This window comes from Gobio gobio (assembly GCF_949357685.1).
Source record: "Gobio gobio genome assembly, chromosome: 11".
Lineage (NCBI taxonomy): Eukaryota > Metazoa > Chordata > Actinopteri > Cypriniformes > Gobionidae > Gobio > Gobio gobio.
The window spans coordinates 37,459,449-37,486,822 of NC_137104.1; the positions used below are offsets into that span (position 1 = coordinate 37,459,449).

Genomic DNA, 27,374 nt, shown 5'->3' on the forward strand with positions numbered 1-27,374 from the left:
CGAAAGTAATTAATCATTTTATTCAGCAAATATGCATTGCATTGATAAAAAGTGACAGTAAAGTTGTGTTACGTTCAAATAATACTGTTATTTTGAATATTTTGTTATTTTCTATTCCTCAAATAATCCTAAGCCTATTAAATATTAAGCAGCACAACATTTTTTAACATTGATAATAATAAGAAATGATTCTTGAGCAGCAAATCAACATAATAGAATGATTTCTGAAGGATCATGTGACACTGAAGACTGAAAAGATGGCTACCAAAAATGTTGCTTTGCCATCACAGGAATAAATTACACTTTAAAATATATTAAAATAGAAAACAGTTGTAATCATGTTTCACAATTCACATTTTTAGTTTTTTTCAGTATTTGATCAAATAAATTCAACCTTGGTGAGCATAAGTGACTTATTTAAAAAATGTAAGGAAATCTTACCGAAACTTTTGAATCATTGTCCAGGCCTGAAAGTCACACTTTTAAATTCTTTAATATTTCAGGACTGTAGGAACCCTGTTGATAGAGTGAAAAGTGTGTAGTTTTTTTTTTTCCGGATGTTAAAATACTTTCTACCATCTTTTACTGTGCACAGAAAACGTACCCATTACAAATGTTGCTGAGTTTGAAGCGATTGGAAATCCCCCCCCCCAAAATGACACAAATTGCACACTTTACCTTTGACCATTAAAGATTCCAGAAGTATGTTGTAGGATCCTTGAAAATGTGTTCAAAAAAACACTTGCATTGTTTATTGTGGTGTTATGATATTCGAAACAATGACTCGCATAAGGAAAAAAGAAAAATGTCCTTTGAGATTACACAGAACTGGAATAATAAATAAGAACTTGCCTGGTAAAATCCTTTCTTCATACAGAATATATAATATAGGGAAACATCCCAAAACTCCATAGCTTTGTCATGCTGGAAATGTCGGCAATAGTCTTTCGTAAAATGATCCTATTATAAAACATGGCTAGATAAAAGATGTTAGTTAAATACTAAGATGAGGTTGAGGAGTATATCAGTTGATCCACCCTTTGCCCTTTTTTGCTTCCTTTCTAATAGAAGCCAGTTTCTTGACCCGCCCAGTTCGGTGTCTAAAAAGGAAATGGAGGATCATTAGTGGTATAAAGGATGCAAACTCAAAAAAAACTTCTATTAAATGTGTTTGACATAAATATTTTAAATGCTCTGACTCAAGCAATGTTTTCAGAGTGAACATCAAGCAAACTACAGGACAGCAGAAAATACAAGACATGAATTGCTTCGCTGACATAAAATCCGATTATTCCGACATTACGCTGAGTCTGGGCTTTGATTTGGGACTGTGCGAGATATTTAAAGGAACTGTATGCCAGAAAATGCTGGCTAATGTTCAGTTAAGGAAAAAAATGCTTCAACGCTTAAAAGCAAAAGTTTCCCAGCACACTCATTTCATGACGGTAAAGATTCCAATGAGGCCTGGCTTGAGGAAAAACTCATTACTTTGGTCCGCCCCCCCCCCGAACACCCTGTTTTGTTTGCTTTGAGTCTGGTACCTCATTCCTGCTGCTGTGACTGATCTTCTTCTCGATGTTCATGGCCAGCATCTGACTGCGGAACGACAGGCTCTTGGTCTTCTCGATCACTTGTTGATACGGCGAGACAGCGTTGTTGCCCATCACCACGTGACCCTGAGAAGAAAACACCCATTATTGAGGAGCAGTGAACCGTAGAAGACTAAAATAATGCTTATATGAATTATCAAACAACTTTTCTGAGTATTATGTACTATGTACTAGTTAATTATGTACTTCAGGGGATTTGGGGCTTCAAAGTCACTTTGGCAAAGCTTCAGACAACCATTCTATTACTAAATTACAGTTCCTATCAGGGGTGTGCGATATATTTAGTCTATGATAATATCGTAATTGTTCTATAGCCCTATAGTGTCATATTCTAATTTAATTTATTGATTAAATGTAATAATTTGACATAATAAATGATGCATAGGCTACATTTAATTAGGCAAGAAAATATTACCCTTAAAAAACGTAAAAATCAATTTAAACTTAGGATATTTTATTTCGGTCACTGCTGCCAACGAACCATCACACAAAATATAAATAATAACAAAAACTTGAGGAGTCAGCTGTCAACAGCAGTCCTACCCTAACGGAAAGAAAATATATTTCCCTATATATGAATGGTCAATATATTAAATTATATAATAATAATAATAATACAGAATACTATATTGTCTTAATATCTTCAAATATATTGAATAATACATAAGGATTTGCCGCTTTTCATATATTGAAAAGTATGTGACTATATATTTATTAATATATCACATGTATGTAATTTTATATTCAGTAATACACTTAATAATACAGTATATAGATGGTCATGTGATCAGATATGGTACTGCATGTGTATAATATATTGCAGATATATTTACTCATGCAGTAGAAACACACATATATAGAGAAATATATAATGTAATACATTTCTTATTCTTACATTAGAAATGTTTCATATTTTCAAGCTAGTTAACAATAGTTCAAGCACACCTGCTTGTACTAAAGTATTTAGCAAAAAGACTACTGTGCTGAAAAGAGCAAAGACTTTACTTTTTTAATATAGTCTTGCTGATGTTCAGCCAATCGTCAGCCTAACCACAGCACAGGCTCTACTCTTCAGCACAATGGTAACCCCAAAATCTCAGACATACCAGAAAACCTTTTAAATTCCAGAAAACACTAACAGATCTCCCCCTATATTAATATTTAGGGATGCACCGAAATGAAAATTCTTGGCCGAAACCGAAAACCGAAAAAGAGGAAACCAAGGCCGAAAGCCGAAAACCGAAACACCGAAAGAAATTATGCCAATTATTAGTACCATTGCATTTATGGCTATGACTGTGTACTAACTTTACTAAAATCAAGGCATTGCAATTGCATACATTAATATTAAAGTTTCAAAGAATAAATCAATTACAAGTTATGCCAATATTTATTTAGCACATTGCAACAATGCACAGTATAAAATAAAATTCAAACTAAAATGTTTAACTTGACCCCACTCATTTGTACATTAAATAATAATGTACAGGCCTTAGGGTTGGGTACCGAAATCCGGTTCCAATATGGCACCGGTACTTATATAACCGGTATGTACCGGACCGAATCAGAACGCAGATTTCGGTTCCTCATTTCGGTGCCAAAATTCAAACGTGCTTTCGTGCTTTGGCTGAGCCAGAGACAGACGCTCAGCGCTGGTCACATCACAACTCATGACAACTATTCAGTGTTTTCAACGACATCATGTTTATTTCAGGTTTCAGACATTTAAATGCTCATAAGTAGGCTACTAGCAAAAAACACAACCTGATGTCTATGAAAGCGGCTATGACAATCCTTTCAGACGATTATAATTTGACTAACGTTACATGTTTTATTCACATCAGATACATGAACATTATACAGTAACTATAGCGTTTACTCTGTTCTTCTTCCAGTTCACTGGTCACTTACTTTCATGTATTTCGTGAGACGAGAATGATCTCAAGTGTTGTAAATCCGACAGATCCGATTCTGAGGCGCAAACTAACATGGCGCCGCCCATTGCGCTTTATAGATCAACTAACACACATTGACTCACACATTTGAACATCAGATAGTTCGTGACACAGTTAAGAAGTTTGTGAATATTTTGAATAAAAAGAAAAAACGAAATAAACCCGATACAGCTGAGCTGTCAGCGCTATTGCGGCTGCTGTGTCATGTGAGAAACATGACGCGTCGCCATGGAAACATTAAGACGGTGCGTTCTAAAATATTTAGCCAGAGAATATGATCATATTTCAAAAAAGAGCTGAAGCTCGAAGCTGGTTAGTAGCATACCAAGAATACAGACGACTGCTGTTATTATTGTAATTAAGAGTTATATTAGGCTTGTTGTAGTTGGGTTAGGTGGCTTAGGTTTTACTGTGAATTTGTAAATAAGTCAATTATAATTTGTAAATAAGTAAATTGTGTTTTGTTTTTATTTATATTCATACATTTAAGTATACATTAAACTTTTAATAAATGGTTCAATTTAAATAAAAAATAAATAAATAAAAAGCCATTTAATGTCATCCACCTCTTTTGTGGCCTTTTTTTTTTTTTAAAAAGTATCGGTTCAGGCACCGTTTAGGCACCGGAACCGTTTTAAAAGTATCGGTTTGGCACCGGAATCGAAAAAAACCCAAACGATACCCAACCCTAACAGGCCTACAGAAAGGTTTTTAAATTAAATGTTCTCTCATAAAAACAAAGTGCATTTAGGTCTAGTGCATTTAAAATTGTTCTCTGTAGGACTACTACAAGAAAGTGTATTCAGAACAAGTGCAACTGCTTAAAGATACATTTATTTTCTCTGTAGGCCTTTAACATAATAGTGTATCAAATCAAAGACTGCCATAGCCCACATGTTAACTGTAGAATAGGGGTGTAGTAGCGGTACACACAACTGACGGTTCGGTACAGCAGTTTTACAAAATGGCTTTTTATTTATTTTTATTGGTTAACTGAAAAAAAAAGTCTGTCCTTAAATGAATTAAATTATAACTAAAAGTTTATTGAATATATTGCTCTAAACTATATAGGGAGCCCTTACTTGCACATTAATATTAAAGGTTAAAAACAGAGCCCAAACTATTAGCCTAAATTCAGTTGCAATGTATTTTTAGGTCTAATAATCAACACTCAAATAACATCGTACACAAACATGTACACTTCACATAAGGAAGTTTTTGCAATAACTTCTAAATCTAATTATAAAATAGTTTTTTATCCAATTCGTTGTTGAAATATAATCATTTATACACAGTGTCTGTCATTTTATTTAAACATACATGAAATAATCAAGATATCATTAACAGGTTAAGTAGAATATAATGAATATAACGGCTAATATAGGTCATATATTTAGTGAAAGAGTTGATTTTTCTAGTGAACTAACAGCTGTGGACACTGAATGACTGCCTAAGGTAAATGATGCTACATGACTGTTTAGTTTACAGCAGTTATATTGAGGTCTTTCCGCCGTTGAAACACTGATTGAGCGATTACACCACATATATACACATGACAGTAAGTTGTAATGTATCCTCAACACACCTTAGATGTTCATTCATGTTTATTCTTTAGGAAGAGATGATCGATCGCGCTCACAGATGATCGCGTTCACGCGCGCGCGCTGCCGCCAGATTGAAGTGTGTTCCGCGCTTAAAACATGCCCACTGTTAAAGATTGCGTTCGGTTTCACAGTGAAGTCTGGTCCTCTTCTCATCATGAGCTCTCCTCAACATGAGCTCTCGCTGTCAGTGCTTGTGCATGAAGCAGACGTGGGTGTTTCTCAGATATACTGAAACACGTCCACACCGCTGACATGTTGCTTCAGACAAGCACGTGCAGGTCGCGGTTTCTGTTTGCGTCATCACAACATTTCGGCCATGTTGTTTCGGTGATAAAAGTATTTCGGCCGAAAACCGAAAATGCACTTTTGGGGCATTTTCGGCCGAAAATTTTCGGTGGCCGAATATTCGGTGCATCCCTATTAATATTGAGCAAAACATTTACACAAAACATTTTAACATGTACTTCCCTTTAACAGTTAGAAGCAAAGCAGGCTGGGAACTAGAAATCGGCTGTAACTCATTCCGTGAATGTGCGTATATATGTGTGCGCAACGCATTCACATTTATATGGGAACATGTTTGTGCAATATATGTACAAAGTAAAGATAAAACGTGTTGGCTGGTAAAGTAGATAAAATGGTGAATGATACATGTAATGCTATTTTTGTCTTCATTTCTAAATATTTTATATGAATCAATATATAGCCATACATGTTCAATGCCATAGGCCGTAAAAAAATATGGATGACGCGACTTCATTCGCTTCCGCTGAAGAAAAGTGAAGCCTCCGGAGGTCCGAATATGGTGCTGACATCTTGCGCAGATTTAGGACCGAGTCTGCGCAGTAGTGACCTCGGGATTGGAGTCTGCGCAGTAGAGAGCAGGAAGTAGAGCCACGATATCAAAAGCCCGCCCACACTCTTGCAGATGCAGAACAATTCATTATGTCGGTGTGAAATAAACAGTTATGGAAATGTAGAAATTAAAGCTAAAGCTCCAATCTCCTCCTGAAAATCCCGAAAAAAGTCTGTTGGTGCCTCAGTGACAACTTCACTCAGAGAAGCCGTCAATCTCAGCTGTCAATCATGACGTCACACCCCCCGTTTTCATAGCATCAAATAACTAACTAAAACCAGACTTATTTAAAAAACGAACACTTGAAATGAAATCATCGTGATAAAAACTGCCTAAAATGACAGAAACCAACTTTGGGAAAAAATTATATGATGTGTAATTTGATTGTTTCGTTTGTCTCGCGTCCATTAGAATACACAGATGGGCGGGGTTATTACATATACTGGGAGCAACCACCTGGGGGCGACCGAGGCGTGTTAGCTTCAGTTTCTAACAGGAGTGCTGCAGGCTTGGTCAATGCATATAAGCACTAGATTTCCATATATGGAAATGTATTATGTAATATATCGCATTATATTTTGCAGTATATTTCTATATATTTTTGTTCCGTAAGGGTAAACCAGCCAAGATACCAGCACAAAAACCACACTCAGCTAAATATTGTCTGATCATCGACAAAATCACAGAAAATATAGAGATATTATTTTTTGTCAATACCGCACACTCCTAGTTCCTATATCAGCATCCAATAAAATTAAGCACTATTCATTAACAAACATACACAAGAAAGGCAAGTAAACTAAAGTTTGCTTTTCCCTTTAAACCCCACATCTAAAGAAAAGCTCAACCAATACACAAAAAAGTCACCCTCATGTTTCCGTCATACTCTGTAGCTTCAAAATCTCTTTCACACTTACAAAAATGTCAAACCAGGCATGATGCGTCGTGAAGGCAAGTTAGATACGCACAAGCACAAAGGAATAGATTTATGAGAGGTAGAGCTAACATGAAGACACCAGAAGAATATAACATTTTTAATGAATAATATAAAGTCTTATGTTGTTTTTTGGAAACACTTCATTATTACATGCTATATGTTAACATTACTTAATGCAATAGCTATTCTTACAGCGTTTATTCATCTTAAAAGGTAATTTCTACAAATACAATTTTAACACTTCAGTATAAATTAACATTAGTTATTGTATTATGAACAAACATTAATTACCAATGAATAATAGAATATTTATAAATTATCGGTAACCTAGATGAAAAAATAGCTTTTTTTAAATAAAAAATATTTTTATCCATGCTTTTTTTTGTCATTTACTAAATGGATAAGAGCAGCTTGGACATTCTGCTAAACATCTCCTTTTTAACTTACAATAAGGCCTTGCAATATTTGTTAACGCGTTAACTATAAATCTATTAACTAACTATCAATGAGCAATATATTATTATAACATTTATAACAACATTAATATTGGCAATTAATAAAAAATACAGTTTAAACTTTTGATTTAAAAAATGTAATAGTAAATAGAGATTTTTATGAACTAAGATTAATAAATGCTGTAGAAGTATTGTTCAATGTTAGTTGATGTTAACTAATGCCATCAAATGGAACCCAATTGTAAAAACTGCTAACAAAATATAAAATCATTGGTTTGAAACATGAGGGTTAGTAACGGATTTTTGGGTGAACTATCCCTTTAAGGGTCATATTCAGCTGAAAATAAATTAATATTAAAGGGTTAGTTCACCCAAAAATGAAAATTCTGTCATTAATTACTCACCCTTATGTCGTTCGAGACCCGTAAGACCTCCGTTCATATTCGGAACACAAATGAAGATATTTTTGTTGAAAGCTGATGGCTGAGAAAGGCTTCAGATAGGCCTCCATTGGCATTCAGTACACTTATACTCCCAAGACCGATAAAAGGCACTTAAAACGTCGTTACAAAGTCCATCTCACCACAGTGACTCTACAATAATCTTACGATGCGACGACAATAGTTTTTGTGCGCAAAAAAAAATCTAAATAACACCTTTATCCAGCTTGTTATTGCCTTCCGCGTGTGCCTCCACGACGCATGCGCGAGAATATGACGTAGCGCCGGGGTTCGGGATTCCATGAAATGCACACTCTAACCCCATTTTGAGAACTACGCCGAGACCTAAAGCACGATCAATGTAGAATCCAACAGCTTAGACACGCGCGTCTTCCTCTGATTGTAAACAAATCACTTCTGGGTCATCTGTCCGAACGCCGGATCTGCGTCATATTCACGCGCATGCGTCGTGGAGGCACACACGGAAGGCAGTAACAAGTTGGAAAAAGGTGTTATTTTGATTTTTTTTGCGCACAAAAACTATTGTCGTCGCATCGTAAGATTATTGTAGAGTCACTGTGGTGAGATGGACTTTGTAACGATGTTTTGAGTGCCTTTTATCCGTCTTGGGAGTATAAGTGTACTGAATGCCAATGGAGGCCTTTCTCAGCCATCAGCTTTCAACAAAAATATCTTCATTTGTGTTCCGAATATGAACGGAGGTCTTACGGGTCTCGAACGACGTGAGGGTGAGTAATTAATGACAGAATTTTCATTTTTGGGTGAACTAACCCTTTAAATATTAAATGTAAGACTTGCAAAATAACAAAAATGGCTTTAGGCTATGTGCACCTAATTTATACAATGTACAAACAAACAGCCTTCTTTCACTGTCAGAGGGAGTCTAGTGCGTCTCAAACTAATGGGCTTTGTGTTTGGACATGTGTTCTGCACCCCAGAGTTCGCTCACCAGTTTGGAGTCGATTTTGGCATCCAGTCTGGCATTGCGGATCAAGTTTACGATCCATCTCTCAGCCTCCTCGGGGGTCATATTCAGCTTATCTGCCAACATGCTGCCCAGAGACAGGAAGAGCGATGGATGAGAGGGAGAAAATGAGAAATACAGAGATTGCCTAAGGTGAACAATGAGCTGTAGCTTTCGTCTTCAAACAAGTTCAAACATTCTCAGTGAAAATCAATCAGGGTGAAAAACACAAGCTGAAGACATGAATTAAGATGCACCACCACCACGTCTGTGATTAAATGTGGACACAACAGGGTTCCTAATTAATGGTGCGCAAAGAAACTTTTAAAGGGGTACTATTATGCTTTTTTGCAACATTCTTAGCATGTCAATTTGTTGTTTGAGCATGAAAAAGATCTGCAAAGTTACAAAGAACAAAGTCCACTCCAGTAAGCACAGTTTCTGAACTCACTGAAACGCCTCGATTATAGTCTTGAGTTTTCTTCCGGGAACGTACGTCACAATATTCCTCATTTAAATAATTCCCACTGAAGGCATACACGAAAAAATTGGTGAGGCCTGGTTCTATTGCATTAGTAGTGTGTTGAGACTCGTGTATATGGTAAGGGGCGTGGCTTTTCTGAAACACGCTTGAAGCGGTTGACCAATCACAACACACTGGTCCAGCCGATAAATCACAGCACACTTGAGGCTTCTTAGAGACAGGAACTAAACAGGGCTGCGTTTCCCAAACGCAAAAGCCTTTTTTAGTAGACCCTGAAAACAAAATCAAGACTTTGAAAAATGTCATAATAGGACCTATTTAACCCCTTAAAGACCTAGAATATTTTCGGGGCACCTGACTCGCCTGTACTTTTCTTTGCTTTTCTAACCCATTCTAGCAGTCAGCATCAAGTGCCATATATCCCTTTAAACAGGAGAATCTGACATTTCAAAAAAGCTAACTTGAAGCCCAATTTTACATTTATTTTGTCTAAAAGTTTGGTGTTTTATTACTACGTGAACTCTAACAGAACCTGTTTTTCCTTTAGAAAGTTATACTTGGATGTTCTAGATTCCCAGATGAAATTGTAAAACATGTAAAAATCCCTAACCGCTAATAAGAATCAATTCCGCCGGGACATTGTGTAGCGACTCGTTTGAAAAACTAATTTCAATGCCTCATCCGATGTGTACCGCTGTTTTATACTTGTTTTAGATTTGTGTTATGCTTTGTCGGAGAGTGCTCTCATGTAAATCTGTTATTTTGGGTTTGTTTTCATGCACGCAAATACGCACGCGCGCACGCAACTTCTTTCACTTTGTGTTTGTACAAATTTCTAAAGGAACATGCTAACTAGCAGATCAAAAGACCAAAACGTACGTTTATTAGTTGAGTAGATGATGGTTTCAACCAATCTGGGCACGGCGGTGGGACTAAGCATCAACAATCATTCCCGATTGGCTCAGAGGAACAAACCACATGGGTTTTTTTCACTGGAAAGTCCGGAATCTCCTCTTTACAATACTTTTTTAAGCATACAGATTGGATTAACAGATCAACAATTATTTTTAGCCGAGGGCAACTGTCTTTAAGGGTTAACAAGCATCCATGTAACACCTGTTAAAGTGATTAGTATTTTAGTTACTAATAACTAAACCATAAACATTTCTTACTTCATTTCAATTCACTTAATGTTAAACAGACACACAACAAAATAAAACTTTCAAATTAAAATGAAAAAATATAAATAAATAAAACTATAATTCTAACATTGTCTCAATGATACTAAAATAACATGTAACACACTGTTGTGCTCTCTATCTAGCTATCCTTAGCTCATTCTTCAGAATGTACACATTGTGATGTCTCTCAGCTTTTGTCAGATTTGGCTGGGTTCCATTGATCCTGGCAGCGCAGTGAATCCTCGCAGCACGCTACGCTCTTTTTACAGCGCTAAGAGGATTAGCGCACACTAGTCTATCAGGATTCATCCAGGGAGGGAGGGGATGCTACCTGATGCTGATGCACTGATGGATCCGGCAGAACGTCTCGAAGATGAACAGCCGTGCGTTTTCAATGAAATCCTCCAAGCAGGCCACCAAGAAGAAGTCGTTCACCAGCACCTTGAAAACAAGAATCCATTCAAATTATGTGCTTTAGAAGTTGAGTGAATATTGTTTATGGTCGACTGAAAGACTCTGAGACTGAACTAAGTGCTTTTAAAAATGGTTTAAATTTAACTTAAATTTTCCATTAAAAACTATTCATATTTTTTATACAAAATAAAGACTTTTTATTCAATAAACCTTTACAGTAAAGCATGTAATTTCTGCACACAAGTAGAGTAGCACAAACAGAATTGCAAAAATAATGGTCTAAAAATGATATATACAGTATACACCGATCAGGCATTATATATTGTGTTGGTCCCCCTTTTGCTGCCAAAACAGCCCTGACCCATTGATGCATGGACTCCACTAGACCCCTAAAGGTGTGCTGTGGTATCTGGCACCAAGATGTTAGCAGCAGATCCTATAAGTCCTGTAAGTTGCAAGGTGGGGCCTCCATGGATCGGACTTGTTTCAGCACATCCCACAGATGCTCAATTGGATTGAGATTTGGGGAATTTGGTGGCCAAGTCAACACCTCAAACTTATTATTGTGCTCCTCAAACCATTCCTGAACCATTTTTGCTTAGTGGCAGGGCGCATTATCCTGCTGAAAGAGGCCACAACCACCAGGGAATACCGTTTCCATGAAAGGGTGTACATGGTCTGCAACAATGCTTAAGTAGGTGGTACGTGTCAAAGTAACATCCACATGGATGGCAGGACTCAAGGTTTCCCAGCAGAACATTGCCCAAAGCATCACACTGCCTCCGTCGGCTTGCCTTCTTCCCATAGTGCATCCTGGTGCCATGTGTTCCCCAGGTAAATGACACACACGCACCCGAAAGAAAATGTGATTCATCAGACCAGTCTTCCATTCCATACCTTCTTCCATTGCTCCGTGGTCCAGTTCTAATGCTTATGTGCCCACTGTTGGCGCTTTCGGCAGTCGAGAGGGGTCAGTATGGGAGCCCTGACTGGTCTGCGGCTATGCAGCCCCATACGCAACAAACTGCGATGCGTAATCTGACACCTTTCTATCAGAACCAGTATTCTTCTTGAGCAATTTGAGCTACAGTAGCTCGTCTGTTTGATTGGACCACACGGGCCAGCCTTCGCTCCCCACGTGCATCAATGAGCCTTGGTCGCCCATGACCCTGTCGCAGGGTCACCACTGTTCCTTCCTTGGACCACTTTTGATAGATACTGACCACTGCAGACCGGGAACACCCCACAAGAGCTGCAGTTTTGGAGATGCTCTGACCCAGTCATCTAGCCATTGCAATTTGGCCCTTGTCAAACTCACTCAAATTCTTCCACTTGCCCATTTTGCTTTAAGGACAAAATGTTCACTTGCTGCTTAATAAATCCCACCCACTAACAGGTGCCGTGATGAAGAGATAATCAGTGTTATTCACTTTGCCTGTCAGTTGTCATAATGTTATGCCTGATCGGTGTATATAGCTTTTAGACACAAATCCCACATGCATAAACTGAAAGGGTGGTGAAAAGGCAGTTGAGATTACGTTTTCACATGTCTGAATGCTGAATGCTCCCTCTGGCCCAACTAGGCCATGTCTAAAAGAGGAGCTGCTTCATAGCTGTAGGTCTGAGAACTGACAGCAGAAAAGCCCAGTGGGAAACAGCATTAAATTACAGTAGACAGGGATTTGCAGTGGGTGAATGGACCTATGGCTCCAAGCAAAAGGATGAGAGTTCTCAATGTATGCCTCCAAACGATTCCAACTGGGGGAAAACAGTGTACAGTGGAAATCATAGGGATGACAGAACGGGTAGCTCACAGTGGGTGGTGATCTTACCGACTCGCACTCCCTCAGTTTTTTCTGCGCGCTGTCGAAATCAAAGTTAACGTAGAGGCACTCCACAAACTCTGTGATGGGATCCTTGTATGTGTATGACTCCTGTTGAGAGAGTGAAAGCAGAGCGAAACATTAATCTCGTGCTAATTTGACAGCGAGTGCCAAAGTCGAGGGTATAAAATGCGCCGGCACCCCAAGAGGCACTTTGACGACTACATTTAAAATGAGACGCTATTTCACAAACTCTGAATCAATGCTTAAAAGGAAGCACATCTAGTATGAGCATAATGGAATGGGATGACGCTTGTCCAGATGGAAACCTCAGAGGAGAACCTGTGAGCTCATTCAAAGAGGACAATCTTAAAAACAACCTGAACTCAAATAAACTCTCGGCTCAGATGAACTTCCATAAAACCAAGGGATGGTCAACTTGCTGGTTTATCTTAATTTTTTTCTGGAGTGTTTATTTTAGCTTTAACATATAAAACAATGTTGATATTGATGTAGTTAATCACTGTTATAATTACCATAACATTATTATATGATGTTCCTTTTATAATTCAGCCGTCAATATCTGAACGCATCTACACAATTTGACAATCACACAAAACTGAGTAAACCTAGGAAAATTCATTGTACAAAGGATCACATTAGCCATTTCGTTCGTATGTGGCTAACAAACATGTCTGGTAGAGACGACCATAAACCAGAGTAAAGGGGCGGTCACACTACACTTCTCATTCTATTGACTTCCATTAAAACATACACAAATGTGGGAGACCGGAAGCTCATCATCTCTGCATGTGCAATGTTTAGCGTGCATTTGGGAACATAGAAGGCACCAGTTACGCATTATTTGCACATTTGCATAATTTCCAACATTTTTGTAGGAAGATGATTACAGCATTTCAAATGTGTAACTAGATGCATTTGTAAATCGGTTGGTTTAGCGCAAAAATAAAAGGGTTTATCTCTTGCAAATTAGGACAAAAGTATTTTAATTTCCTACTGCCTGTAGCATGAAGTAAAAAATATCCTTGTGATTTTACAGTGCATTTGTTTTACAATATATGGCTACAACGACCATAGAAACAATAATATAAAATTGTTATTAGTATTATAATATTCTAATTTTTTGGTTTCCTAAAACACCAGTGTGAATGTAATGTAGACTGAGACACTATATCACTATATAACTAGAAAGAGGGTTGAGAGGTTGCTCATTTCAAGTTCAGGTAATGACTATTCACCAACTTTTTTCTTTGTTCAATTTGCACACTTAAAGGGTTATTTCACCCAACAATGAAAATTCTGTCATCATTTACTCACCCTCATGTCGTTCCAAACCTGTGAGACCTTTGTTCATCTTCATAATGCAAATGAAGATATTTTTGATGAAATCCGAGAGCTTCGTCCATGTAACTCCAGTGGTTCAACCTTAATATTATGAAGCAACGAGAATACTTTTTGTGTGCAAAAACAAGCAAAAGTAGAGTGAAGCTCCTGCGTCATCATCACACGCATGTGTCATGGTGCTCACGTGAACAGCATCGGCTGCCATAGAACTCGAAAGCGCTACACTGTAGCTTAAACTGCGTAAAAGACTGACACAGACTAGACAAAATTGTTGAATGAAGTCGTTATTTTTGTTTGTTTTTGCAAACAAAAAGTATTCTTGTCACTTCATAAAATTAAGGCTGAACCACTGTATTCACATGGACGATTTTAACAAAGTTTTTATTACCTTTCGGGCCTTGAAAGAGGTAATTACGTTGCTGTCTATGGGGAGGTCAGAGAGGTCTCGGATTTCATCAAAAATATCTTCATTTGTCTTCCGAAGATAAACAAAGGTCTTAAGGTTTTGGAACAACATGAGGGTGAGCAGGGCCGGCCCAAGCCCTTATAGGGCCCTAAGCATAATTTTATTTGGGGGCCCCTCGTGCCATCAATACGATTGACTATTGTCAATTCTTGATAATTCGCACAACCAGTATCAATGTTAATATTTAGCTGTATTGCTTACATCATGTCTGCCTGGCATGTTTTTTCTCTATACGGTTTTTAATTGTAACAGTAGCAAACCCACAAGAGGTCAGGTGTTAATATTCAAAGTCTCAGTGATACAGTTCAGACTGGGATATGTACTTTTTTTTAAGTAGTATCTTATGCTGAATATGCTCATTTTCCCCCAGGATTCTTTGATGAATAGAAGGTTCAAAAGAACAGCATTTCTCTGAAATAGAAAGCTTTCAAAAAACCTAAAAACATTGTACACAACTTTTTTCAACACTGATAATCATAAATGTTTGTTGAGCATCAAATCGTCATTAGAATGATTTGTGAAGGATCATGTGACACTGTAGACTGGAGTAATGATGATAAATTCAGCTTTGATCACAGGAATAAATAATACTTTACTATATATTCACATAGAAAACAGCTGTTTTTCATTATAATATTATTTCACAATATTTTAGTTTTTACTGTATTTTTAATCAAATAAATGCAGCCTTGCTGAGCAGAATAGACTTCTTTTCAAAACAAGAAATGTTGATTTCTTTTAAACATTAAACAGATTTGTTGTTTTTTTGCATTCCATTCGACTTTGTAGAAAGAACCTTTTTATTTTCTAAATTAAAACTTCCAAAATGCAGGCTACACAACTTATAATTTCAAGGGGACAACATACCTAGCACTTGCAGAAAAACATTTAGGCCTACTGAGAAACTGGAAGCTATGCTAGTGTAGCCTACTCCGTCCAAAACATGCAGCACGTCAGACAAGATATTCGCACTAAACCATAGCGCATTCTTAAATCCATCCATTCATAAAAAGGTTACCGGGCAACAGCTGACGAGTACGTTGTAGCGCCGATTTTTCCGCACCTTGGACTTTGAACCCCTAACAAGCGAATAGTGTCCAGCCGAGGGCGCCGCAAGCTCGTGCAGCGCAGTCAGAATCAATCCGTGCATATATTAGAAAACTTAACATTGTGCAGTTTATTTAGTAATTGTTTAAGGCTATTTCGCGATTTCAATCATCATAATAAGCAGCCGCTTAGTTCCCTTATGCCAGGGGTGTCCAATCCTGCTCCTGGAGGGCCACTGTCCGGCAAAGTTTAGCTCCAACCCCAATTAAACACACCTGAACCAGCTAATCAATGTCTTATTTGGCATACTAGAAACTTCCAGACAGGTGTTGAGGCAAGTAAGAGCTAAACTCTGCAGGACAGTGGCCCTCCAGGACCGAGTTTGGACACCCCTGCCTTATGCCTTGGGCCGGCTCTGCGGGTGAGTAATTAATTAAATTTCATTTTTGGGGGAACTAACCCTTTAATTTTGATCTCTCAAAGTGCACCAGATCGATTAATTTAACTTTACAAAAATATACGGCTGTATGCCCCCCGGATCGCCCTAGAGAAACCGATGTCCACCCAACACAGTCTAACAAAATCCTGTGGGAAACATCATAAAACGACCGTTGCAGCGTCCATAGAAATTTAATGTGAAATTTCCACGGGATAACTATATACTAGGGCTGTGCGATTAATCGAAAAATAATTGAAACCGAAATTCAGAACCTCTAACCGACGTATTTTTCCCATGTCGGTTATTTCGGTTTTAGTCATGTGACTCCGCCCCATCAGTCACATCAAGTGCAGTTTGCAGGCACACAGAGAGATGCAGGAGCAGTTATCTTTGTTTATAGATGCCCAGAATCACTATAGTAACTGCATGTTTTACACAGTCTATACAGGTCAGTTAATTGCCGTTCTTATAGCCTACGCCAGGGGTCGGGAACCTTTTTTGACCAAAGAGCCATTTTTTAATTTTTGGTTAATGCATTTTTCCAAAAGAGCCACAGAAAAAAATAATATTAAATTATTATTAAAAAACATGCTTTTTTCCCCAATAAAATTTCAACAATAGCCTAGTAATTATTAGGTCCATAACTAAAAAAAACACATATGCAGAAAACAATAAATAAATTGCAATATGGAATTAATTGTGCAGGGCTTTGTGAGGTTGAGTTATAAATCCTCTTTGTATGTGTGAACATCTACTGTGTTTACGTGAATACTCGACTTGGCATTTTGATATATTTCTGTAGTCTATTAATCTGACGTGCAGCCGAGGACAAAGCTGTGCTTGTCAGTGTTGCGCTCGGAGCGCGTGCACAACATCCTGTCAGTAATTCAATTGTCTTTCGTGACTTATCACGCTTTTATCATTCATTTTCGTCAACTGAAATCTGCGTGGATTATCATAAATACACATTTATTTATCACAAGGGTCTCTGCGGCAAAAGCGAAAGTACCCGCGGGTGAAATGTTTCGAAATGTCTCTTTCCACAACAGACCACCAGTTTCAATAAAAGGATATATTAAAGTTTGTATAGCCTACTTTTATATTTTCGCTGCTGTTCTAAAAATGGTTTTCGGTTACCTTAAACAAGCCACAGCTGCTTGAATCCCAGAGCAGAAGCTGTTACCACAGAAACGCAAGTGGTTATTGTTTGCTGTCGCGAGACTCGCGACTCGCGACACTCGCTAACAGCACTGAACGTGCGCGGCCAGTACAACTTGAATATTAGTTATTATCATACGTTTCATTAACTTCGGTTGGCTGTACAACAAGGGAATTGTAATTGGCTGCTTTTTTTCTGCAGAGAGCGGATCTCTGTTGATGTGTCTAATTTTTTTTATCGATCATTTACAGGGAGATGAGCCACATTATTTTTGTCAAAGAGCCAGGTGTGGCTCGCGAGCCATAGGTTCCCGACCACTGGCCTACGCGCTGACACACACACACACACACACACACACACACACACACACACAGACGGCGCGCGCAAGCCCCGAAGCCAGACCGGTTTCACTTTCGTCCTCATAAAGTTTGTCAAGTAAATGCGTTTAAAGGCTTGACCATTTAAATCGATTGTGCACTATTCAAAAACAACAATACGGAAAACGCATCCGTTCAGTGCTCAGCTTTTTTCTGTGACACAGAGAGCCGAGCCGTGTCGCGTCTCTGCCAACGCGCGGACCTCTTTCACCTGCGTCCTCAAAAAGCTTTGTCATTTGTATATGCTTTAAGGTCTACCAGTTTGAACATTAAAAAGTGATTTTAGACCATTAGATGTGTATTATGTTGAATAATGCCTTATAAATGTATTATAATGCCTGATATATTGTGACAAACGAACACTCAGACAGAAGCTGAGTGAGCTCAGAAGCTCAGCAGCGCAGAAACGAAGTGTCAACGCTGTCCTGTGACTAAAGTAAAGTCACTAAAGTACCTTAGAAACTCAACCGTTATAGGCATATATTTTAATACCTTTGAAGTAAGTACAAACCACAGCTTTATAATGAATAGAGACGGTATGAGTTATTCACACACACACAATCACTCTCTCATTAATGCATTCAAATAAATGTAATGTAGGCCTACGGTGTTAATTTATCTGTATCTGATGTACAACAAGCAGAAATCTGCCCCATAGACATTAACTGCTGAAAGCTGTTTCCTTCAAGTATTTTAAAATCACAAAGAAATGCACCTTTTCATTAGAAAAAAAAAATCCACCTTTAATAGTAGAAAATATTTAAAGTTTAAAACATTATCAGGAACTTACTCAAAAACCTTATGAGGGCAAAAAATAGAAAGCAAAAAAAAAGCAAAATAATCGTTCATTAATCGTAATTGAGGTAAAATGTTCAATTAATCGAGGTTTTTATTTTTGGTCAAATCGTTACAGCCCTACTATATTCCCACTAGCCATTCAGAAAATTCACCGGCTAGTTAAATCATGCTAACCTGTTGGATGACTTTGACCAGGTCTTTGAGGACCTGTCGTCGTTTCCTCACGTCCTTGTTGGTAATGACGGCCGTGGTCAGGTAGCGCAGAATGTGGGGGCACATGGTCTGAATTGCGTTCAGGTATCTGAGAAAAAGACAACACCCATCAGTAACGCAAACATTTTTTTAAATCATCACAGTTCAAAAGTTTTGGGTCAGTACGTTTTTTTTTTTTTTTAAGAAAATAAGAACATCTTTTTATTCAGCAAGCAATGCATTAAACTGATTAAAAGTGATATTTTTAATGTTAAAAAAAGATTCTATTTAAAATAAATGCTGCAGTGAACGGGGCCAATGAGTTTGAAGCTCAAAAAAGTGCATGCATCCATCATAAATATGGCTCCGGGGGGTTAATAAAGGCCTTCTGAGGCGAATCGATGGGTTTGTGTAAGAAAAATATCCATATTTAACATGTTATAAAGTAAAATATCTAGCTTCCTCCAGGCCGCCTTCCGTATTCAACAACTTAGATCCATATGATGGATGAATGCACTTTTTCGAGCTTCAAACTCATTGGCTGCGTTCACTGCCATTATAAAGCTTAGAAACATCAGAATATTTATTCATATAACTCTGATTGTGTTCATCAGAAAGAAGAAAGTCATATACACCTAGGATGGCTTGAGGGTGAGTAAATCACAGGGAATTTTTCATTTTAAAGTGAAATCACCCTTTAATGGAAACGACATCAATTCCCAATAGTTAAGCGACATTTAGAATAATGGGAAAATAAATTCGCAAAAGTTGTGCTCAAATCTGTAATGGAAGCACGGCTGCTGTGGTCTTTCAAACACTCAACACAGAGTGCGTCATCTTCAAAGTGTTCAGACTGAGTGACGCTCATTCTATGGTCATGCAAAAAAGCACTTTTCCCCCTAAAAAAAAAATGTACCGCTTTCAAGAGCAAATCTCATTAACAGAGAATTTTCCAACTACCCTCTCTGAAGTAATTGCTGTAAACACAACACACACTTCCTGGCAAGTCCCTTCAGCAAGTGACAACAAAAAATTTATGCAAATGTGGTGTGATGCACTTCTACATTCTTTAATGAGCAATTTGAGTGCTTGTAATAGAGGAAGAGGGAATTGTGTAGTCGCACTTACTGGGGCTGATAGAGGAACAGCTCGATGATGTTGTCTCTGCCTTTGGGGTGGTTAAAGAAGACAAACAGAGACCAGTGTATGAGCCATGTCCTCTGCTGCAGCGACTGAAGAGGGGAACTCACCGACTGAACCGTGGCAGGAAAGAAAAACATGGTTTAATTAAAAATACGTCAACATTGCTTCAGCCTTGTCATATGGTTGACGTTACATTACTAGCACGGACTAGTAAAGCAAACGAGGCCGCAGTAAATCCACACACATCCATCTTAACTGCACCGCAAATAAAAATGCCAAGCATTACTTCTCAAAGCTGATGCAATGTAAATGTCATCTTGGTCAATTTTGTGTGTATAGTTGATCTAATGCCTGAGGTCTGCTAAAGGACTGTTATATCTCAGCTCAAAGGAACATGGGTGATACAGCAAATTAACCAGCGGGAAGGATATTGGATTTCTCCAGCTGATGAAATATAGCTGCAAAGCTTCTATTATACAGGGGAGACAGAGGCTTGAAGGATGCCAGACAGACGTACGTTGTTGTCGATGGTCTCTCGTAAACGGGTCAGGTCCTCCATGGCCGCCTCCCAGTTCTGCATGAGGATCTCGGAGGCCAGTTTGCCCCAGAGAGAGCTCAGAGCGTTCCTGTCCGTGGAGGGAACCTGAGTCATGACAACAAAACATTTTGTTGGTATCAATTCTCTGCCAATTTCCACGATGAAATTTCATTGATCCTGCTCCCACAGATATACATTTTTCAGATATATTGTTGCTTCAGCATTGATGAAAATTGTCACGTCTCAATTGGTTAGGACACAATTTTGAAACCACAAATCTCTTTTATTTTATTAGAAAATCATTAAGAAAATTGTTCACATATATACCATTCAAACATTTGGCGTAAGATTTTCAAATGTTTTTGATAGATTATGTAGATTATTTGACATAGATTAATTAATATAGATTTTTTTAATGAAAAATACAGTTAAATGAAATATTACAATTCAAAATAGCTTTTCTATTTTAATGTTTTAAAGCAGACGTATTGAATTATCAGCAGCCATTAGGATTTTTTTGTAATTATTATTAATGTTTAAAACAGTTGTGCTGTGCAATATTTTTGTTGAAACCGTTATACATTTCTTTAAAGGAAAAAAAAAAGAACTCTGATAAACTCTCGGCTCAGATGAACGTTCATAAAAACATATTGGCATGCATATTAGCATGCGTCATCAAGGGATGGTCAAGTAGCTGGTTTATTTAGATTTTTTTTCTGGAGTGTTTATTTTAGCTTTAACATATAAAGCAATGTTGATATTGATGTAGTTAATTACTGTTACAATTACCAAAAGATTATTAATATGATCTATGAACTTTTATAATTCAATATCTGAATGCTTCATACATAGGTGCGGTCTACACAATTTGACAATCAACTCAGCAAAATCTATCACACAACACTGAGTAAACCTAGCAATTTCATTGTACAAAGGATCAATGAAACATTACATTATCCATTTCGTTCGAATATGGCTAGGCTAACAAACATGTCTGGTAGAGACGACCATAAACTAGAGTAAAATACAGTTACATGAACAAAAAACAGTTAAATGAAATATTACAATTCAAAATAGCTTTTCTATTTTAATATATTTTAAAGCGGACTTATAGAAATATCTGCAGCCATTATTACGAAACATTTTTTATTATTATTAATGTTTAAAACAGTTGTGCTGTGTAATATTTTTGTTGAAACAGTTATACATTTCTTTCAGGAAATGAAAGAACGGCATTAAAATGAAATATTTTGTAACATTATAAATGTCTTTAGTGTCACTTTTGACCAATTTAACGCATCCTTGCTGAACAAAAGAATACATTTTAGCAAATAAATAAATAAAAAATCTTAATTGTCCTAAACTTTTGTATGGTCTATTAGGGCTGTAAGGCAGCATTTAAGTATGAAATTGAATGAACAAATGTAAAAAATAAAACACTACAGAGACTTCACTATAAAATATACATTGAAAGCTACTGTATTGAAGTTTTTCAGTCAAGAGCAGTGAGTGATTTTCTCTTTGTCTTTAGTTGTTTTATTAAAATTAAAGGGATTCTAGTTCACTCAAAAATTTAAATTCTGTCATTGATTACTCAAGTTGTTTTACACCTGAATAAAGTTCTTTTTTTTCCATTGGACATAAAATATATTTTGAAGAATGTTGAAAACCAACCAGTTGCTGGTCCCCATTGTAGGAAATAATAATATGGAAGTCAATGGCTACCATCAAATGTCTGTGTTCAACAGAAGAAATGAATACAGGTTTGGAACAACATTAGAGTGAGTAAATAATGACAAAATTTTAGAGGTGAACTGTCCCTTTAAGGTCAAGCGGCAGCATGTTCACTAGGCTGTGCTGCTGTCAATTCAAGACCTGCACACATCTAATATACAGACACATGCCGATTTTATTTTCACTTTAGACATAACCGATTGATGTTAAATAATGTGTGTATTTGACAGTATTAGCGCAGTAAGACTACTTAGTCCAGTAATCACGTGTTTGACAGGCATTTAGTGCGCGCTCGGAAAAGCGCATGTTAAAACAGTGCACACGAATGAAATGTTTAACCAGCAAGGCTTTAAAATGCATGAAAATAATGAACTTTCGTGATTGTAAATAACTATAATGTTCGGTGAGCATAACTCTACCACTAACGTGTGATGTGAATGGATGTCGCGTTGTTCAGTATATTGGGATGGAGGCAAATGATAGAATGTGTACTGCAGCACTAATATATATTTTTTCAAAAGCAGATTTTGGTGACATTTTAATCGTCCACAATCAAAAATCATGATATCGCATACCCCACCCACACCACAGATTTGAGTGCTATATATAGTATATATATATGAGTGCAGATATATATATTTATTGTTCAATCAAATTATTAAAACAAAAATACTTTATTGCCGTTAAAAGAAAACACTCAGCGAAGAAACAAATTATTTTGTTTCTACTTTCTGCCAAAGGCAGTAATTTCACACTTCACAAATCAAATTAACCAAAAGCCCAGAATAAAACACTAGCAGTCTTGCTTTCATGAACAAGAACACTTACTAGCACACGGAAGAAGTAGAGATACTCCGCAGCCCCCGAGTAGTTGCCACATTCATACTGGAACTTGGCATAACGGTACAGCGTATCCAAATATTCCTGACGAAACTGAGGGAGAAAAATACAGAGATAACGCAAAACGTTGGTGAAATGAAATACTCAACGATGCAATAAACTGTTAATTAGCTTCTCTGAAAATAAAAAAGGAATAATTGGTTATAGTTTGAGGTACGTTGCAAAACTTACTCCATGTTTATCTGCTAAATATTCAAACAGCATCCTCCCATCTCTAAGAAAAAAAAGAAGTGCATGGTAGTTGTGAATTTGCCAATTCACACCAGATATTATATTTCAAGGTGCAGTAAACAGTAATATGATGACAGCAGACCTGGTGGACTGCATTTGTCTCTGAGTCTCAGGATCTTCAAACATCTTCACTATGGGTTCAGTCTCAGACTGGAGCTGCTTCAGCTGGGCCACCACTGTGGTTCTTTTCTCCCTTAAGGCTACACAGAGAGAAATTATTACATGTAATAATATACATGAAATATAGGTAACACTTTATTTTAATGTGTCCCTGTTGCACAGTACATGCATGTATTATAGTAATAACTATAAATTAGGCATAGTTACATGCAACTAACCCTAAACCAAACCTGGTAACACTTTATTTCAGTGTCCTTGTTACATATGTTACATGTATTTACCATTATAATAACAGTAAATTATGCATAATTACATGCAACTAACCCTAAAACAGATCCTAATCCTAACCTATACCTATAGTAAGTATGTGTTGTTAATTAATATTACGCAGTACTTAAATATATATCATTGTAACAATGACACCTTAAAATAAAGTGTAACCCCAAACCCTATAGTATGTACATATACTTAATTGAAGGATTAGTTCACTTTAAAATGAAAATTATGCCATGATTTACTCACCCTCAAGCCATCCTAGGTGTATATGACTTTATTCTTTCTGATGAACACAATCAGAGTTATATTAATAAATATTCTGACGCTTCCAGGCTTTATAATGGCAGTGAACAGGGTTCACGAGTTTGAAGCTCAAAAAAGTGCATCCATCCTTCATAAACGTACTCCACACAGCTCCGGGGGGTTAATAAAGTCCTTCTGCAACAAATCAATAGGGTTTTGTAAGAAAAATATCCATATTTAAAATTTTTAAATGTAAAATATCTAGCTTCCACCAGACTTTCGTATTCAACTTCTGAAAAAAGCGTAACTCACACAATGTATCACTAGGACTAGGGCGGTCTGGCGGAATTATATTTTACTACCTGGAGCTCTGTGGAGTACATTTATGAAGGATGGATGAACTTTTTTGAACTTCAAACTTGTGAGCCCCATTCACTGCCTTTATAAAGCTTGGAAGCATCAGAATATTTATTAATATAACTCTGATTGTGTTCATCAGAAAGAAGAAAGTCATAACACCTAGGATGTCTTGAGGGTGAGTAAATCGTGGGGAAATTTTCATTTTAAAGTGAACTCTAATCCTTCAATATCAGTACTAAAATGTATAATTACACTGTAACAGGGACACATTAAAATAAAGTGTAACCGAAATATATAGTAACACACACTATTTGATGTGAAAATCTTCATTACATTTAATTACTCAATCAGTGTTTCAAGGGCAGAAAAATGTCAATAAAAGTGCTTGTAATAAATGTGCCAGGCAACGTTACATTTACCTCAGGAAAGCAATTCAATGACCATAAACTCGTTAGCTAGAAAAATGTACTCTGGAAAGGAGTATGTTTTTATTTAAAACTCTCTTTAAGTGAGAGGGCACACACTTACAATGTGGAATCTCTTTGTCAGGATAGAGGTTTTTATATACATCCATGGCAAAATCCACCATGTTTGTTTCACTGAGAAGATCCAGCTTCCCTTGGAGAAGTTCTTTCTCATTGTAGATCTGAGGTGACAATAAACATCAGATTTAACAGCACCATATCAGGATTTCTGATTATATGACTGACTGTAAACTGAAGAGGAATTATGCATGATAGCATGATAACACTGAAATATTACATGTATATTTTCATTTATCTTACACACAACAAACAATACTTTTGTTGTCTCAGGTGATGGTATTCCATAGTAATAGTATTTTAACTTATATCACAACAATTAATGATGACAATATTCACGTATTTATGGCATAACATTACATGTTACTTTGGTGTTATTTCAACAATAATAAAACCATGTCCAAGTGCTAATTGTGTTAAGAGTAGAAATGGAAAGAGAGAACAGAGATACGGAATAAGAATTCATGCTTTAAACATAGCTGATCTGTCAAAAAATAAAAATAAATGTTTAATACAATTATCACTATGAGGTAATTTCTGATTTAATATCAGATAAGAAAATGTATCCAGACCAGCTGACTATCCGCCACACGTGGCGCTGCTCGATTATCGACCACCAATCAATTAAAAATATAACCGATCAACGAGGCATTTGCTTTACACTACTGCGGTTTATATATTACCTCTTTGACAGAGAGAAATTCCAGCAGCGGAAAGACCAAATGCCGGTCTAAAAAATGCGCGATCTTGGTGGTCAGATCGTACTCCGCCATTTTGGAAACGGAAATGAGCTTTAAAAAAAACTTTATTTAAACACTGTAGAAGCGGTGACCTACTGCACTCTACAAGCACTCTAAACCAGACACGTGCTGGTTGTCAAATTGAAATTCCCTCAAGTAGAGTAGTATGGTTAATGTTACTGTAAAACTGTACATTCAAGGTTTGTTTCCTCTGTAGAGTACATTATACATTTCTTTGAGGCCATGTAAGCCACAGTTTTAGCACATTAGGTCTCCCAGGATTTAGCTGACCAGGCTTTTTTCCCAGCAGGGAATGTTTGGAGGTTTTACCATGACAACACATATGGGAATATGATCATATGTTTTAATTATGTAAGTCTGACTAATGGTTGTTGTAAATTAATATCTCAAGAAAACTTTAGTGGGGTCAAATCAGAATAGGCTATGACTTTGTGTTATGAGACATGCATCAGTTTCATACATGTCCACAGTAGAAGACTAAATATTTAACTAAATATTCAAATACATTTTCAACTAAATTACTGATCTGCCCGCATTGTCACTATATGATAAATTGAAATGAGCTGATGACATCACCGTTTCCTCCAGAGCAGCTGTATATCAAATTCTGTTACATTATTTTACTGTTTAACACTGTGAAGCTGCTTTGAAACAATCGGCATTGTAAAAATCACTATATAAATAAAGGTAAGGTGACTTGACTGGACTTGTCTAGACATTAGGACTTACAGCATGCTTATCAGGCATTTTAGGGAGACATAGGTGAATAAGGAAGAAATTATACAACAATATTTTAATGAAATATTATGAAAACGTTGCCACGTTACTATCATTATTATAGCTTCTTTTTTCATTATGTTGCCCAAAGAACACATTAATATGAAAATTAGAGACAAAATTAATAGATAAGGTGGGGTAAGTGGTATTTCAAAACTGCTTTAGAAAAGTGTCTCAGCCGAGTAACAAACAAAACAAACCTATAGCCAATCAGCAGTAAGGGGCGTGTTTACTAATGACAGGGAGAAAATAGCGCTCAGTGCATGTCATTATTCAAAAGACATGACACAGGATGGACATTAGCCAAGCGACGACAGAAAGAGAGAGGTGGCAGATAAAAAACTAATGTGGAAGATGTCAGTGGAACAAAAGAAGGCATACGATCAGGCAAGTAGCTTTCCAGCGCTGGAGAGAACTCAAGGAGCGAAGGTTGCTTTATTTCTTCTCGATAGGCAAGTAACATTGATTTTGTTTTGTTTCACAGAACTAATATGCTTTTGCTTGAATATGCTCATGTGTCATGTTTGCTTGTTTGTCCATTTGCAATTGTATCGTCGTTCATTTAAGCCAGGGGTCGGGAACCTATGGCTCGCGAGCCATATATGGCTCTTTTCCGGATTTTATATGGCTCTCCAGTTTTCAAATGTTGACTGAAAAATACACCCTCGATGATGATAATTATTTTTAAACTATTAGCATACTTGATTAATGTAGAATTTAACATTATGAATATGTAAAATTAAATTAAATATTAGGGATGCCACAATTCTCAATATAATATTGTACCGTTCGACGGCCTTCATGGTTCAATACGCGCCTGTGAATTGCGGTTTTTCGGTTTTGCATTTAATTAAGTATTTTTCTACAAATTCAATCATTTGCCTCCATCCCAATACTGAACAACGCGTCATACATTCACATCACACATTAGTGGTAGAGTTATACTCACGGGACACTATAGTTATTCACAATCACGAAAGTTCATTATTTGCATGCGTTTTAAAGCCTTGCCGGCGTGTGCGCGGTTTTAACATGCGCTTTTCCGAACGCGCGCACTAAACGCTTGTCAAACACGTGATTACTGGACTAAGTAGTCTTACTGCGCTAATGCTGTCAAATACACACCATGTTTACATAAACACAGTCGGTTATGTCTACAGTG

General features: G+C 37.0%; 1 protein-coding gene across 1 annotated transcript; it reads right to left on the bottom strand.

Moving 5' to 3' along the window:
- eif3eb (eukaryotic translation initiation factor 3, subunit E, b) lies at positions 1–25,456 on the bottom strand. Its single transcript, XM_079830100.1, has 13 exons — positions 25,358–25,456; positions 24,661–24,778; positions 23,216–23,333; positions 23,074–23,116; positions 22,831–22,935; positions 20,248–20,373; positions 19,716–19,840; positions 18,570–18,696; positions 12,754–12,855; positions 10,839–10,948; positions 8,828–8,930; positions 1,542–1,676; positions 1–1,100 (listed from the first exon to the last, which is right to left on the bottom strand). The coding sequence occupies exons 1-13, from the start codon at positions 25,445–25,447 to the stop codon at positions 1,062–1,064; spliced, it is 1,341 nt and encodes a 446-aa protein (XP_079686226.1). The 5' UTR covers positions 25,448–25,456; the 3' UTR covers positions 1–1,061.
- Between the last annotated feature and the right edge of the window lie 1,918 nt (positions 25,457–27,374).

Excerpts from the sequence above, each read along its gene's own strand:
- eif3eb (XM_079830100.1), bottom strand. The coding sequence starts at position 25,447 with ATGGCGGAGTACGATCTGACCACCAAGATCGCGCATTTTTTAGACCGG. Across the intron at positions 23,334-24,660 it reads TGACAAAGAGATTCCACATT|CCTTAAGGGAGAAAAGAACC; the intron begins GTAAGTGTGTGC and ends CTCTCTGTGTAG. Across the intron at positions 12,856-18,569 it reads TGGTCAAAGTCATCCAACAG|GAGTCATACACATACAAGGA; the intron begins GTTAGCATGATT and ends CTCTCTCAACAG.